This window comes from Ranitomeya variabilis, chromosome 3, assembly GCF_051348905.1.
Source record: "Ranitomeya variabilis isolate aRanVar5 chromosome 3, aRanVar5.hap1, whole genome shotgun sequence".
Taxonomy (NCBI): domain Eukaryota; kingdom Metazoa; phylum Chordata; class Amphibia; order Anura; family Dendrobatidae; genus Ranitomeya; species Ranitomeya variabilis.
In genome coordinates, this window is record NC_135234.1 from 728,469,098 (window position 1) to 728,486,875 (window position 17,778).

Sequence of the window (17,778 nt, forward strand, 5' to 3'; positions counted from 1 at the left end):
AGTAGCAGACGACCTGGTGCACTTGTGTGTGACACTGAAAATCTTCTGTGATATATCACTGGAGGCTGGACACGACAGTACTCCATAGCAAATGTGGTTAGTTGCTAGTCAAGGCAAGCGTCATCATTCATCATCATCCTTTTCACTTTGCCTGCTTCATCTCATGTACAAAGATTACCTCCTTCTTTCCCTCATCCTCTTCCACATCCTGCAGCATGTGACTTGGTCTTTGAGGGTCCCCAAGAGACACACCTGGCAGCACTACATAGGTGCAAAGTTGGGTTCTTCCTCCATCACCTCTTCCATGCTGATGAGTGTTTTCTCCAGGATAAATATTAGCGGGATTGCATCCTTGAATCCACATGTGCCCCTACTGACAAATTGTGTAGCCTGTTCAAAAGTCTTCGGTTAGTGAAAAGGATCCCTCAATAGTTGTCACTGTCAGATATCAAAGTAACCACATTCAAGTTTGACTGTGCATGATGTAGTCACAACTTTTCGCTGTTTGTTCAAACGCTGCAAAATATATATCATCAAATTCCCCCAAAGAAGGGGGAGGACTATTTGAGGTTTACTCTCCCATGGAAAATACAAGCATGTTCAGTGAAGCAGAGTGTGCATGTGTATGGAGCGGGGGAGTCAGGAGGTAGGAAGGTCCTTATGACTGGCATGTTGGACTGTGGTTTTTAGCTTTGTACTGTAACATGATGGTACTGCAGTATATAGAAAAAATGATCTGATGATTCCAAGTTCAATTCCCCTAAGGCTAGGTGCATATGGTGTCTTTTAGGCACCGATGCAGCCACCGAGTTTTCCCGTGCGAAGCCTCACTCCTGAAGTGGCAGTTTTGCCGTTGTTCTTGCGATGGTTCTGCAGCCAACATCTTTCTAGCGGTAGCTGCCTTCAGAGTGAACCACTTCAGGGTTTCTGATCCATGAAGGTGGTAAAAGAAATATCATAAGACGGAGCATGTGCACAGCAATGTCGTTTTGAGATTGCTGTGCACGATGTTCAGTTTATGGGGCTCTTTTTAGCGTCACCTTTGTAGGTGGATTCAGGATAAAATCCACCTAATAAATGCATCGTTGCATATAGCCTAAAGAGAATAGAAAAAACTAGCAACTTAAAAAAGTTTTAAAATATACATAAAAAAGAAATGTAATTATGACATCCTTTTCTCCATTTTTAAATAAAGATATGAAAAAAAACATACAGTATTTATCATTGCTGCATTTCTAAAAGTGCTGTCTATCAAAATATAACATAATTTAACTTCTACAGTAAATTCTGTAAAACAATGAAAAAAATGAAAAAGCCAGAATTGTGTTTTTACCATTGCAGCACCTCCCTCCCCAAAATGCAATAAACAGCAATCCAAATGTTGTCTGTACTGCAAAATGGTATGATTAAAAATGTCAGATCGCCACAATAAAACACATATCCTTATGCAGCTCCATTGATGGAAAAATGAAAAAGTTACGAAAATGGCAACACAAACCCCAGAAATCACATTTTTTTTATTTTTCACTACAAAAATGAAAAAAAAATGTATAAGTATGGTATGATCATAATCATATTGAACTGAAGAGTCATGTTGCCAGGTCATTAGTGATAAGCGAGTATACTCGTTGCTCGGGTTTTCCCGAGCACGCTCGGGTGACCTCTGAGTATTTTTTAGTGCTCGGAGATTTAGTTTTCATCACCACAGCTGAATGATTTACAGCTATTAGCCAGCCTGAGTGCATGTGGAGGTTGCCTGGTTTCTAGGGAACCCCACATGTAATCGAGCTGTCTAGTAGCTGTAAATCATTCAGCTGCGGCGATGAAAACTAAATCTCCGAGCACTAAAAAATACTCGGAGATCACATGAGCATGCTCGGGAAAACCCGAGCAACGAGTATACTCGCTCATCACTACAGGCCATTTTTGCAATACAATGAACACTGTAGAACCAAGCCTCCTAAAATTTGCAGAATTGTCAGAGTTTTTGTAATTGCACCACTTTTGGATTTTTTTCATTCATTTTTCAGTACATTGCGTGGTAAAATGAATAATGTCATTCAAACTTGTCCTGTAAAAAACAAGCCCTGATATAGCTGTATGTCTGGAAAAATAAAAAAGTAATAGATCTTGGAAGAACAGAAGGAAAAAATGAAAGAACAAAAATGAAAATTGGCCTCAACGGGTAAAGCTTAAAGAAGCCCTCCTCCCAAAGTTTTTATTCTCTTAATATATTGCAGTCATTATATTATACAACACTGTGTACTTGCAATTGCTCATTTTACCTTTCTACCAAGATAATTCCTCTGTTTTCTCTGCTCTATGTAGATATGTAGAAACAGAAAGTCTCTTGTCCCTACATTTATCATCCCCATCTCCCCCCCCCCCCTCCCCGCCAGGGACTTTTGAAGTGATGCCTCGTACAGGGAAAATTGACCTCCTGTTGCTACACAGAGCTTAGAAAGATTCGGCTAGTCAGTTTTTAGTCACATGATGTCATACACCTAATGAAAAGAGAAGGAGTAAGTGGGTGGAAAGGCAAAATGAGCAATTGTAGGTACATAGTGCTATATAATATGATGACTGCAATATATTAAGAGGATAAAAACTTTGATAGGAGGAGGATGAGAGCTTCTTTAAGGCTTTGTGAAGAATAACTAGAAAATGTTGGGTAGGGAGGCTGGCTGGTGGAGACTTTCCACAGACCCTCCTAATATTCCGGGCCGAGTTGCAGTCATCGCTATTTGTATAAACACATTAATTCTTAATGGTTTCCAAATAAAACGATCGACTGGACTGGACTTGGATATTGATATTCTATCGAGTTGGCTCTTACCCAACAAGTTGATGTTCATAGAACTGCAGTGTTCTCTGTAACGTATCCTGAATGGTTTGCGGCTGCAGAAAAAAAGAGAAAAAGAGATTAATGAATGGACGCCATTTCGACAAATATTTGTGAGGCATAAAATATAACATAGACTTTAGCGCTTTACTTTCGAGGACGAATATTCAGCATTTTCATCGTATTTTCCTTATCAGATATTGAGCTTTTTACTGTTTTAGTCTTTTGCTTGTGATGATGGAGTTTTGAGGATGTATATACACAGCTGACCTGATTAAGTCATGGCTGATTTACGAGGAGGGTGATGGATATGTGTTAGGATCACATAAAATAGGAAAGCTATAAAATACAATGAGGATGAGTGATGGGGTGATTTATTGTCATATTACAGTGCAAATGGGATTTTTTTATTTTTAGGAAAAGAGCCAGACGGTGATGTGTCCAAACATCACATTGTTTATGTAAAATAATAACTCAGCCAACTAAATAGGGAAACATAGAAATGTGCAAAGCTCAAAATCAATAACAATATATTATTTATTGGATAGCATAATAATTAAAAGCAGAAAAATAGAAATGCAAAAGTCAGACATATAAAATACTAAAGGTAGGCAAGTGATAATGACAAAACCTCCTTGTGTGAATACTACACATCAACGCAGAGTTAGGCCGGTTTCACACGTCAGTGGCTCCGGTACGTGTGGTGACAGTTTTCTCACGTACCGGAGACACTGACACAGGTAGACACATTCAAACCGCTCATACAGGAGAGGGTGCGGGGCGGAGAGCAAGCGTTGAGGGAGGCGGGTGAGTATTTTAATGCCGGCGGCCGGGCGCACAGGGGGTGGGAGGGGGGAGGATGCCCGAAAGTTTATTTTAAACCCAAAAAAACAAAAAAAAAAAAGATTTTTCATCCCTTCTCCCCAGCGAACGCTGCTGGAGAGAACGGATGAATGGCGGCTTCAGCACCACACAGGGGGACAGTGCTTACTGTAGCGCTGTCTCTCCTGCACGGTCCGTGTGGTACCCAGTCAGCACACGGGCGGCACACTACTGCCACACGTGTGCCACACTGATGTGCCACGTGCGCTCACGGACACACGGACACGGATAACTCCGGTACCGATTTTTCCAGGACCGGAATTATCTGGACGTGTGGGACAGGCCTTATAGTGTGTGCAATCACAGTATTGAGGATGGATACTCAAAAGGTACAAGCCAAAATAGCCAGTGCTGTAAAAGATAGGGCCCTTTAAGGTACATACAGATAAACAGGGAGGAAAATATATTACCTGAAAATTCACATAATGATAGTAATGGAGAGTCATGGAGTACACTGACTTTATCTATCAAAGAAAAGGCACCTGACGTGCGTTTCGCATCAAGCTTCATCAGGGGATTTACAACTAAATAGGGAGCAGACACGAGATCTATAGGAACATTTTTACCCCATTTAATAGATTACCACTAATTACTCTAACTGCCAATGTCATCCCCTACATGTCTCATCTAAAACCAAAAGGGGAAAAATTATCACAAGTTTTTTGTGGCACAAAACAATGGCACAAAATTTGGTATAATGAGCATTTGTACAAACTCCATTCAACAAATGTTCTATATGCATGCTGGTAGATTTTCTTCCCCCTGCATATGAATGCGGTAAATGCTGATATACCCCATAACTTTGCATTGGATATGGAACATCAACAGATTCGATTAGAATTTAGTCACTTATCGAATCCTGAACATTAACCCCTTCATGACCTTGGGATTTTTCGTTTTTCCGTGTTCGTTTTTCATTCCCCTCCTTCCCAGAGCCATAACTTTTTTATTTTTCCGTCAATTTGGCCATGAGAGGGCTTATTTTTTGCGGTCCGAGTTGTACTTTTGAACGACATCATTGGTTTTAGCGTGTCGTGTACTAGAAAACGGGAAAAAAATTCCAAGTGCAGTGAAATTGCAAAAAAAGTGCAGTCCCACACTTGTTTTTTGTTTGGCTTTTTTGCTAGGTTCACTAAATGCTAAAACTGACCTGCCATTATGATTCTCCAGGTCAGTACGAGTTCACAGACACCAAACATAACTAGGTTATTTTTTACCTAAGTGGTGAAAAAAAATTCCAAACTTTGCTAAAAAAAAAAAAAAAAAATTGCGCCATTTTCCGATACTCGTGGGGTCTACAATTTTCATGATCCGGGGTCGGTTGAGGGCTTATTTTTTGCGAGCCAAGCTGGCGTTTTTAATGATAGCATTTTGGTGCAGATATGTTCTTTTGATCGCCCGTTATTGCATTTTAATGTCGTGGCGACCAAAAAACCGTAATTCTGGCGTTTCAAATTTTTTTCTCGCTACGCTGTTTAGCGATCATGTTAATGCTTTTTTTAATTGATAGATCGGGCGATTCTGAACGCAGCGATACCAAATATGTGTAGATTTGATTTTTTTTTTTATTGATCTATTTTGATTGGGACGAAAGGGGGGTGATTTAAACTTTTATATTTTTTTATTTTTTTCACATTTTTTTAAACTTTTTTTTACTTTTGCCATGCTTCAATAGCCTCCATGGGAGGCTAGAAGCTGGCACAACACAATCGGCACTGCTACATAGCAGCGATCTGATGTTCACTGCTATGTAGCAGAAATGCAGGTGTGCTGTGAGCGCCGACCACAGGGTGGCGCTCACAGCTGCCGGGGATCTGTAACCATAGAGGTCTCAAGGACCTCTATGGTTACAATACTGAAGCATCGCCGACCTCCGATCATGTGACGGAGGACGGCGATGCCGTCATTTCCGGACGCCCGGTCGGATGCGGTAGTTAAATGCCGCTGTCTGCGTTTGACAGCGGCATTTAACTAGTTAATAGGCGCAGGCAGATCGCGATTCTGCCCGCGCCTATTGCGGGCACATGTCAGCTGTTCAAAACAGCTGACATGTCCCGGCTTTGATGTGGGCTCACCGCCTGAGCCCGCATCAAAGAGGGGCTTCTGACCTCAGATGTACTATCCCGTCCTATGTGTTCATTGCACACATCCGGCATCATCGCACCCCACACATAGGGCTCTGTGATATACCTTGCGGCGGCGCAGCGTCGCCGCAAGGTACACGGACATGCTGCGATCTTAAAAGATGTGCAGAATGTCCGGAATCGCAGGGCCACCGGGTGCGTGTTACCACGCATAGTGGAGACGGGATTTGATAAAATCCCCTCCACTAGGCTGTAACATGGATGCAGCGCCCCAGAGTCCTGGTTGCTGCAGTACTGATGCTCTGCCGCTAAGGGGAGCCATGGTACGTCCGATGGCACTGAAGGAGTTCATCTGACCAGGTATCACAGACACCAATACATTTCACAGTCTGGCCTCCAGGGGGAGCTAAGGGTACTATTCATTAGGCCACTCCTCACAATCTGGTAAAACTGGGGGTCAGGCAGGAAGTTAGAGAGAAAGCTGACTGGGAATTGAACAGGCAACACCTTGTGGCAGAGGGTGTTGCGGGGAAAGACTCAGAGGGGTCCCTGTCAGGGATGGGATCCTGACAGAGGCCTAGCTACTAGAGAGAACGTTACGGGACCGTGCCTGCACGATATAGCGGCGGTGCCCCAAGAAAGGATAAGAAGCGAGATTTATTGTGCTGAGTGAGAAACAAGATCAACGCAACAAGGAGAATACCAGTAGGAGTCGTGCTGTAAGACGAGGCAACATCCTATTGAGGCGCATAACCGGTGGCCGGAACGCCAAGGAAGTATAGAGCTCCAGGCCAAACTTCAAACCTACGGCAGGACAGTCAGCTAGAGGCGGGCTGTCTCACACAGACCCAGGAAGACACAGGGGGGTAACAACAGGAGAGGGGTGATGATAGAGCCCAGGAAGAACCTCCGAGCCTCCCCGTCATATGGGTGCGTCCTAACCGTAAGATCAGGGGGACGTGGAAGAACATCAGAATCGAGTTGTGAGGGAGCATGAGAAACAGACACAACAGTTGTGGGGTACTATCCCGTAAGCACAGCAGGGAAGGACCACAACACACAAGCGCTAGCAGGTAGGCACAGATTTCCACCTGCAAAGGGAACTCTGGAGGTGCCATCGGACCGGCCGGACTTGCGCTGCCTGGTTAACCGTATTCCGGACTGAGGACCCAGAAGCCTTCAGTAAAGAGGTAAAGAGACTGCAACCTGGTGTCCTCGTTATTTACTGCACCGCACCACCACGACCATACCTCCACCTTTATTGTACGCCCCTCAGCAGGGTCACGGACCGGGTCTAGCCACCGTGACAACCCCAGAGCAGAGACTCAGAGGCCCGGTACCGGGTACCCCTCGGCCCTGCGACAGTGGGGGCGCTACATGGACACATACCCTTGTGCACACGTTGCAGATTTCCTGCACATCTGCAGGTTTTTTTCCATGCAGAAACGCTGCAGATCTGCAAGTGATTTACAGTACAATGTAAATCAATGGCAAAAAAAATGCTGGGCTGATGGTGCGGAAAAATCTGCACGGAAAACGCAGCAGATTCAAAAAAAGGACCATGTCAATTCTTTGTGCAGATCTGCTGCGTTTCTGCACCTATTCCATAATAGAAATCTGCAGGGGTAAAAAAAAAGTAAGAAATCTGCACAAAAATCTGCAACATGTGCACATACCAAAAAAAGGCACAGATTCTGACCTGCGTTTTCTGCCAAGAAATGCAGAATCTGCACAGAAAATTCCACGGGCAAATCTGCAACGTGTGCATAAAGCCTAGCATGCTGTTTTTTAACAAGGATTTTGGAGCAGGTCCAATGAAAAAAATCTGTATGTTTTGATTTAAGCAGAGATTTTGAAGCATATCTGCTTCAATCCACATCAAAGCGCATTCTCTGAGAACTTGATGGGGTTTTCATGTAGATTTTGAAGCAGATTTGCTTAAAACTCCACAAAAAAAATCTCTGTGTGAACATACCCTAAATCTTCGTTCATACAGTGAGCTTTTTGTGAGGTTTGGAGGTTGCAGATTTTCTGCACTTGTTAAGTAAATTAGGTTACTTGCTTTTCTGTGGAGTTTTTTAGTGCTTTTTTTTACATTCATTTTTATCACGCTTTTGAGACTGCGTTTTTTTGTCTCTAGCAGGTGTGTCATATACAGTATTAGGTGACATTCACACTAGCAGTATTTGGTCAGTATTTTACCTCAGTATTTGTAAGCCAAAACCAGGAGTGGAACAATCAGAGGAAAAGTATAATAGAAACACGTCACCACTTCTGTATTTATCACCCACTCCTGGATGTGGCTTACAAATACTGAGGTAAAATACTGACTGTGTGAATGTGGGCTTAAATAAAGCTGCTTAATTTTTATACTTTTTGGTATTTGGCTTTGACAAAACTTTATTGATCCTTGCAAGTGCCTTTTTTACCTGCAGATTTTCTTCCTCGAATGCAAGTTTATGGGAAAAATCCACACAGAAAACACAGAATGCTAGCAAGCAAAACTGACATGTTACAGATTTGAAAATGCTCCGCAGGTCAGTGAATGCTGAGTACATAAAGCACGGTGGGCATCAGATTTCTATAAGTCGCTTCCACTTTGCTGGAACTGTAATACGCTGAGTCTTTTTTTACTGCCACTACCAAGATGGCTACGGCATTACAGTGGCTCACAGGCAATCTCCGCATGATCGTTGGCTGTGTAACAGACGCCAAACATGCAGGGCCAGGATTAGAGTTTGAAACTGAGCGAAGCCCATTGCTCGTCGAGTGCCGAGCACATCCGAGCCTCGTGATACTCGAGTAATAGCCGAGTATCACCGAGCACGGTCACACATCCCTAGTCGTGAGCATAAATTATGTAATGATAAGAAAGCAATTTTTAACTTGTGAATTCCAACTTGGCTAAAATGTTTAATTCCTTTAATTAAAAAGAAGCCAAAATGTTGAATATATTGTTCTGCAAATCCTCAAGAAAGATAACCAGGCTACTTGTAAATTGTTTTAAGGAATACCGAATGACAACTTCTTTTGGTATAGGATTCCATTGCGTCACTGCTCATACATTAAAGAATAAATGTATATTTTGCCAGGATTAAAAGCCTAGTTATGACAAAAATTATACTATTACTGCTCTTACAGTTAAGAAACCCACCTGTGATGATGAGGATAATGATGAAACCTATCTTTTACCTTCCTTTCATTTTACAAGCCTAAGCATAAAAACATTTCAAGTAACACCTGTCTATGATTATCTAACAACTGTGCTTTTATAAAGGTTGCACACTTGCCATAAATAAAAGCCAAAGTATGAAATGATCATTAGTGTTACTGCCTTTACAGTAAAGAATCCCATCTATAATGATTGTAAATAGTGATGAGCGAGTGTACTCGTTGCTCGGGTTTTCCCAAGCACACTCGGGTGGTCTCCGAGTATTTGTTAGGCCGGGGTCACACATGCGTGTTTTACGGACGTAAGAGCGCAGAAACTACGTCCGTAAAACTCGCATTACATACGGCACAATTATTCTCATTGGGGCTGCTCCTATTAGCCGTATATTACGGTTCAGTATTATACGGCTTTCTACGGCCGTACAAAATCGCAGCATGCTGCGTTTGTCAGCGTATTGCGCAAAAAAATCGCTAATGAAAGTCTATGGGGGCGAGAAAAATACGGATTCCACACGGACCTGCAGTGTGACTTGCGAGAAATACGCAGCGGTGTTAGTGAAAAGTCGGTAATTCAATTGCCGGCTTTTCATTTCTCCTGCACAAACCCGACAGGATATGAGACATGGTTTTCATACAGTAAACCATCTCATATCCCCTTTTTTTTTGCATATTCCACACTACTAATGTTAGTAGTGTGTATGTGCAAAATTTCAGCGCTGTAGCTGCTGAAATAAAGGGTTAAATGGCGGAAAAAATTGGCGTGGGCTCCCGCGCAATTTTCTCCGCCAGAATGGTAAAGCCAGTGACTGAGGGCAGATATTAATAGCCAGGAGAGGGTCCATGGTTATTGGCCCCCCCGTGGCTAAAAACATCTGCCCCCAGCCACCCCAGAAAAGGCACATCTGGAAGATGCGCCTATTCTGGCACTTGGCCACTCTCTTCCCACTCCCTGTAGCGGTGGGATATGGGGTAATGAAGGGTTAATGCCACCTTGCTATTGTAAGGTGACATTAAGCCAGATTAATAATGGAGAGGCGTCAATTATGACACCTATCCATTATTAATCCAATTGTTTGAAAGGGTTAAAAAACACACACACATTATTAAAAAGGATTTTAATGAAATAAACACAGCGGTTGTTGTAATAATTTACTGTTCTCTCAATCCATTAGGAACACCCTCGCTTGGAAAAATATATATATATATACTGTATATATGTTTTCCCTAACATTTGAGCACATAAATCCATTAGATGTCGGTTTTGCAAGCCTGCGCGAAAATCTCGCAGTACGGATGCCATACGGATTACATACGGAGGATGCCATGCGCAAAATACGCTGACACACCCTGACTACGGATCAATATTTTGGGAACATTTCTCCGTATTACGGCCGTAGTACGGACGTATAATACGTGGCGTATTGTCTTACGCCAAGTGTGACCCCAGCCTTAGTGTTCGGAGATTTAGTTTTCATCACCGCAGCTGAATGATTTACAGCTACTAGCCAGCCTGAGTACATATGGGGGTTGCTAGGGAATCCTCACATGTATTCAAGCTGTTTATCAGATGTAAATCATTCAGCTGCAGCGATGAAAACTAAATCTCCGAACACTAACAAAAACTCGGAGGTCACCCGAGCAACGAGTACACTCGTGCATCACTAATTGTAAACCTTTTTCCTCTAGATAAATACCGGTAGGCCATAATTAAAAACACAATCATAAAAAAACTCCATTCTGTCACTGCTCTTACAGTAAAGAATCCCTGTACATGACCTTATAGAATCCTTTCTTATCTCTTGCCAGGATTAAAAACCTAAATGTGAAAAAAAATATCTGTGATAACGATGATAATGATGAAACTAATTTTTTACCTTCCTTTTATTTTCCAAGTCTAAGTATGCAAAGATTTATAGCAACACCTTGCTATGATCTAGAAACTGTGGGGGGGTTTTTTAGATCTAAACGTTGCACTTTTGCCAACAAGCCAAAATATGAAATGATCCTTAGTGTTACTGCCTTTACAGTAAAGAATCCCATCTATAATGAAGGTAATTCTTTTTCCTCTAAATAAAGAGGATGCCCACTTGCCTTAATTACAAACACAGTTATAAAAAAAACTCCATTGTGTCACTGCTCTTACAGTAAAGAATCCCTGTATATGATCTTATCGAAACCTTTCTTATCTCTTAGAACACTTGTACATTGTTTTAAGGAATGCCGAATGACGACTTCTTTTGGTATAGGATTCCATTGCGTTACTGCTCATACAGTAAAGAATCTCTGTATATGATTTTATATCTAGCCAGGATTAAAAGCCTAAATGTGAAAAAATATACTATTACTGCTCTTACAGTAAAGAACCCCAATGATGATGATGATGATGATGATGAAATCTATATTTTACATTACTTTTATTTTACAAGTCGAATAATGTTCCATGGTTTACACCACTATGCACGCACATCACCTGAGAGAGGGGAAGTCTAACCTTCTCCATGAAAGACATCATGTCTGCTGGGAGATTAAGGGGATTGTTTGGCTGACAAATTGCATCCATTCTTCTCTGCGCTGTGTGTCACGGATGTTCAGCATTCAGGATTCCACTTCCAAACAGAGCATTACAGTAAGTGCTGCTGGTTACTGTCTCCAGCCTTAGAAAAGAAACCTCCATCACTTAAATGAGCAAGATGGCAAAGAAAGGCTGCGATAAAGCTTATTCCAAAATGTCAGCCTCTACAGATGAGCGAGTCTCCAAACGGGGGCTGGTTTTAGAGAGAAGGGGTGATTTCTAGATAGATAGGGTACAAGAAACGTTTACGAGATTAATCTATTTATGACCAAGCCATCCACACCTCAAGGTCAAGATTAGTGATGAGCAAGTATACTCGTTACTCGAGTTTCTTCGAGCATGCTCGGGTGGTCTCCAAGTATTTCGGCATGCTCGGAGATTTAGTTTATGTCGACGCATCTGCATAATTTGCAGCTGCTAGACAGCTTGAATACATTTGGGGATTCCCTAACAAACAGGCAACCCCACATGTATTCAAGCTGTCTAGCAGCCGCAAATCATGCAGCTACGTCGACAAACTAAATCTCCAAGCATGCCGAAATACTCGGAGACCACCCGAGCATGCTCGGAGAAACCCGAGTAACGAGTATACTCGCTCATCACTAGTCAAGATCCTATATAGCCAATGTTATGGTTACTATTGCCAGAGGCAAGAGACACTGAAATATGAGAACTCTAGAGATGCAAGAAATATAAGTCACCCCTGAATCTAAAAAGAGAGACTGTACAAACTGGAGTAAAGCTTTAATATATTTTGTAGAGGAAAAAAACAAACCTAGAGTTGAGCAACAATTCCGCTAAATAGAACAAGAGGCAAAGTTTCTCCTTGTGAAGAGGGACCTGCTTGACACACCAAGCAAGGAGACTTGTAGGCCATGTAATGCTCCTGTGGGAATTGATACATGCATGCTAAATATAATAGAAAGCTATTTGTTATACTGGTGTTTAATAAACGAATTATATTATTGTATTTGTATACGGAGCTGATACCGGATCTAAGCTGATAGCAGCTGGAAAGAGCATGTCTGGCCCTGGGGGACCCAGTACGTCAATGTATCACATGGAACACACAAGGAGACTGCAGCCAATCTGAATAGAATTTTTACAAATCAAGAAAAGAATGGATTCTCCAGGAAATCAAGGCTATGGACTAACCCAGCCAGATTGATGATCTGTGGGTGACCTGGAGAGGGCACTGTACACAGGAGATGCCCTCGTAATCTGACAGATGTTGATCTTCTGCAAGGAAGAGAGGGCAAAAATTGGCAATTCTAGATGTGCCATGCTGATAGACTCCGACCTAAAAAGAATGAATCCTGTCGTAAATTCAAAGAGTACTTCAACAAAGTATTAGCGCAAGGGTGTTAGTTCCTCTTTTTTTTTTCTACAAAACATGATTTCAGTTTATTTTTTTAATTGAATTGTATAAATTATGGATAAAACATTTCTGAACTGATTCTTCTTGGTATGATTTTTTTTACATGATAAACTGGCTTTTTAGGGGTGTGTAGACTTTTTTTTATATCCACTGTATACTTTCCTGCACTTAAACACTTCCAATAACCTTTGCAAAGCCCCATGTATATTGGTGTTAACCTAACTGGCCAAAAAATTCCATAGGATGGGTAAGGGGCATTTTGCTGCCATGGGATAAAAACAGGTTTGGCAACTACCTTTGAAAATTCTGCACTTATAAAGTCATTGCAGCAAACCAAAGGATCAAACTACGAGAGGACACCTTTAAAACCTTTCTGCGGGTTGAGCATAGACGACGTTACAATCCCCGGCTAATTAGCATAATAATAATAAACTCTGAAACAAATCCATATAAAAGGGATATGTTCATTAATCTTAAATGCAAACATCTGGAATAGAGTCCCCATGCCAAAGAGATTACATTACGCTTTAAATGTTTCATTGCGGCAGCAAAGGGAAACAAAACGCTCCTACATTTCCACACTGGCAGAGGAACACATCTCTCAGCTCACTTTGTAGCGCACCACTAGTACGGCTCGGCTGCAGAAATAAATATTTTATTTATGCTCATGTTCAGCATTGATTTAGCAACAGGGAGCGGAGATAAAAGCGCTCGGGTTCATTTGCAAGTCATTTGTGAGAAAACAGATGTAATAAAAACTTGCTCCTCAAGCCAAAGTCCTCGGAGAATTCACACCAGGCTGACGTGACGCTGACACATTATTTCTTAGGGACGGAAGATCCTTTGTCTTTTCTTTACAATGACATCACAGAAATCTGATTGGTTTTCCTTCATTCCTGTCTATTTTTTTTCCAAGGACATACAGACAAGATGAACATTTTTGAGACCAATGACTCAATGGGCACTACTGAAATCCAGGGCGGGATTAACCCCTTCACGATCTTGCAGTTTCTTTTTTTTTTTGCTCCTCATCTACCCAGAACCATAACTTTTTTTTTTCATGTCAATATGGCCGCGTGTGGGCTTGATTTTTTTTGAAGGAGGAGTTGTACTTTTGAATGACATCATTGGTTTTATCATATCAAGTACGGGGTAGATAGAATGTTTTGTTCGCCTCTTACTGTATTTTATTGCAATGTTGTGGTGGCCAAAAAAAGGTAATTCTGGCGTTTTGATTTTCTTTTTCTCCTTACATCATTTACCAACAGGTTTAATTCTTTTCATGTTTTGATAGATCGGGAGATTCTGAACGTGTTGATACCAAATATGTGTATTTTTGACTTTTTTTATTGTTTTTTTTTTTGAATGGGAGAAAAGGAAGGGTGAATTGAACTTTTAGATTTTTTATTTTTGCAAATATTTTTTAATTTTTTTTTCTATTTTTGACTTTCTTCAATAGTTTCTTTAGGAGACTTGAAGCTGCTATCATCTGATCACTTGTGCTACACATAGTAGGGCTTCAGCACTGCTATGTGTAGCAAAATTGATCATCCGTAACCGGTGCTCATAGCAGATAAGCAATGACAACCATAGGGGTCTCCCGCAGACCCCAAGTTGTCATGCCAACCCATCGGCGCCCCACAATCATGTGACAGGGGCGCTGATGGGTGTAGTTAGTGAAGCGCTTCTGGCGCCGCCATGTTAAATGCTGCTCTCGGAGATTGAAAGCGGCATTTAACATGTTAACAGCCACAGATGGATCACGGTTCCATGTGCTGCTGTTAGGGGCACATGTCAAATAATGAAATCAACGGTCATGAGCTGGAAAACATGAGAGCTCAGTGACAGAGGCCGCATCGAATGCAGGCACCAATGGCGTATATATATGTCTGAGGTCGTGAATGGGTTAAAGGGGTGGTCCGAAATACAAAGTAATTTTCCATCTAAATCCCGAACTATTTAGTGCCATAATCTAAACTATTTTCTAATATACATGAATTAAAAATTCACTATCCTTCCCTCACTATACTATCTAACTGTTTTTTTTTCTATTTACTTTTTGATGACGCTTCATTTGAGAATTCCAGTGCATGCTGGAATACTCACACGGAGCGTCATCAGGGGTCAGAGGCTTCAGTGACTGCCGCAGCTTCTGCCCCCTCCCTGAAGTGAAGCATCATCAGTGATACTCGTTTCAGGGGCAGGGCTAGTCTCTACTGTGTCACTGTGAGATGTGCACAGTCACAGTGCACTCTCTCACCGCCTAAGATCAGCAGTAACGAACCAGCTACAGAGCGCACTGTCAGTGCGCATTGTCAGAATACCCAGCACCAGCATTGCCCCTGCAAGTAACATCACTTGTGGTGGCAGCTCTGGTGTCTGCACAACGGGTATTCATCTTACAACATGCACTGACCTCTTTTATACTGGACAATTTTATGCTTTTCTGAGTTCATTTTTCTTTTTCCTCCCCTTCTTCCAAAATATATAACTTTTTTTCCTGTCAATGTAGCCATATGAGGACATATGATATACTGAAGAACAGGAAAAAGATTCCAAGTGGGGTGAAATGCTCAAAAAAAATGCAATTCCATTATTGTTTTTGGGGTTTGTTTTTACAGTGCTAATTGTGCAGAAAAAAAACAATTGGTTTGTGTGACCATTTTTATACTTGTAACTTTTTCATTTTCCGTCAAAAGAGCTTTAACAGGGCTTGATTTTGTTGAGTGGCAAGCGGTTTTTATTTGTAGCATTTAGGGGTACATACAACATTTTGACTGCGTTTTATTGAATCTATGGTATGAGGTGTGGTGATTAAAGAGAGGACAATCCTAACTTTTCTTTTGTTATACACTGTTCATTGATTTGGTTAAATAACTTTAGATTTTGATAGATCATACTTTTACAGGTGCAGCTGTTTATTTTTTAATTTCTTTATTTTTCAACTGGGAAAAGGGGGTGATTCGAATTTTTTTATATTGTTTACTTTTTAAAAAATGTTAATTGTTTTATGTAATCCCCATAGGGGAATTGAACTTATAATCATTTGATCACTAGTATATTCTGCAATACTAAGGTATATAGTGGATTTAATGGTCTTCTAAAAAACCAAGGTGCAGGCGGTGCACAAACATGGCAAAGACAGGGGTCTTCAACCATGGCAACCCATTAGTAGACCACGATAGCATTGTGTAATGAATTGATTCTTCCTGGGACTGCACAGTCTAAATGCTGCTCTTAGAGATCGACAATGGTATTTAAGGGGTTGCAGAGCAATGATTGGAGCTAGTACTGATCGGTGTTGTTGGAGGTAGATGACGGGTCTGTAGCACAGCCAGCATCTGTCATTGGTGGGAAATACTCAACACCTGAGCCTGCTCCATTCACCTATACCCGACATGTGATGAATATGTATGTCACACATCGGGAAAGGGTTATAGGAATCAGGAGAATTAGGTCCTCCAGCCATGATCCTCCTCTCTTGGTCGAAGTAGAGAATGGTTACAAAAAGAGTCTCTGCATTGCGCATATAGCCATTGATTTTACTGAGCTATGTGTGTAATACTTAATCTTTCCTGCAGTGGTGCTACAGGAAAGATAGACAATACCATGTTAACACAAAAAATAAAACTGATTCCTGGGACCAAAAGTGGTTGTCCAAAGCGGAGAAGGTTGGTGAAAGCCTCTCAGATTTTTTTTTAGGAGGATGTGGATCCATCCTAGTTTAAGATCTCTGAACTTACCAGTCCCATATCAAAGCCACATAAATGACAGGTGACTGGCATACAGGTGGTCCTCTCCCTAAAGCCATCGGCAGTTAAGGAGAAAGTTTAGGAAGGCGCTCTATTAGACTATGAAAAAAAGAAATCTACTTCTAGGGGTCCATGCCACATTTGTTTTCTGTTCCTCATGACTGTGCAAAAAGCAAGGTCCATAAAGATATGGGTGGTGGAGATTGATGTGGAAGTTCATTACAGGCCGACCAAAGGTCGGACCTCAACTCAATACAACACCTTTACCATGAGCTACAAAGGAGAATATGAGGCCAGCCTCTTCTCCAACATCAGTGTCTGACCTTCTGATGAATAGGCAAAAAATGTCCTCCAAAATCTTTTAGAAAGTCTTCCCAGATGAGTGGACGTTTTTGTACCTGCAAAGTGGTGACCAACTTCATATTAATGCCTATGGATGTAGAATGGGAGGTCACAAAGGCTCCTGTAGGTGTAATCTGTAGGTGTCCCAATACTTTTGCTCATACAGTGTATTAATGTGATTGATTAAATGACCATCATGTTCAATTTGTGCTTAATAGCTATTAAATACAACGAAAGATGTTGCCACCTAAGACGTTTCTAACATATCCATTTAATATATCATATGTCCGATAGATGCGGTTCCCACCGCTTGATAATGGGTTCTCATCCGTACTCAGAAATCAAGAGGTGGCTCTCTCTATTCACATACAGGAGTACCGAACATAGCCCAGGAAGCCGGTTTGGCAAATAACAGAACTCCCATATGAATGAGTTAGGAGACGGCCATTGTGAGCGACCACCACTCCATTCCTGGGAGCGTGTGACAGCTTCATTGTGGAGCATGGAGCCCCACAACTAGCTGACATTTATGGCATATTCCGTGGATAAGCTAGAAATGTCCCAAATGGGAGAAACTCTTTATTTTCTCCTAAGCCTCCTATAAAGTGGTTGCACCAATAAATGTGAGCTTGTCTCCAGGATATCAATATTGATGAACACCACATCAATGAAATGCAATGTGATCATTAATATTGTAGAACGCGTTGTGCAGAGCGGGAGAATAATAAAGCACTCGAATGGCAGAACTTGCATAT

At 41.6% G+C, this 17,778-nt stretch overlaps 1 protein-coding gene across 1 annotated transcript in view; it reads right to left on the reverse strand.

Annotated features, from left to right (window-relative positions):
- Window positions 1-17,778, reverse strand: part of GUCY1A2 (guanylate cyclase 1 soluble subunit alpha 2) — a 338,699-nt gene that overhangs the window by 256,964 nt on the left and 63,957 nt on the right. The window contains exon 2 of the mRNA XM_077298399.1: window positions 2,837-2,898. Within this exon, the coding sequence (XP_077154514.1) occupies window positions 2,837-2,898 (62 nt within the window). The remainder of the gene's footprint in view (window positions 1-2,836; window positions 2,899-17,778) is intronic.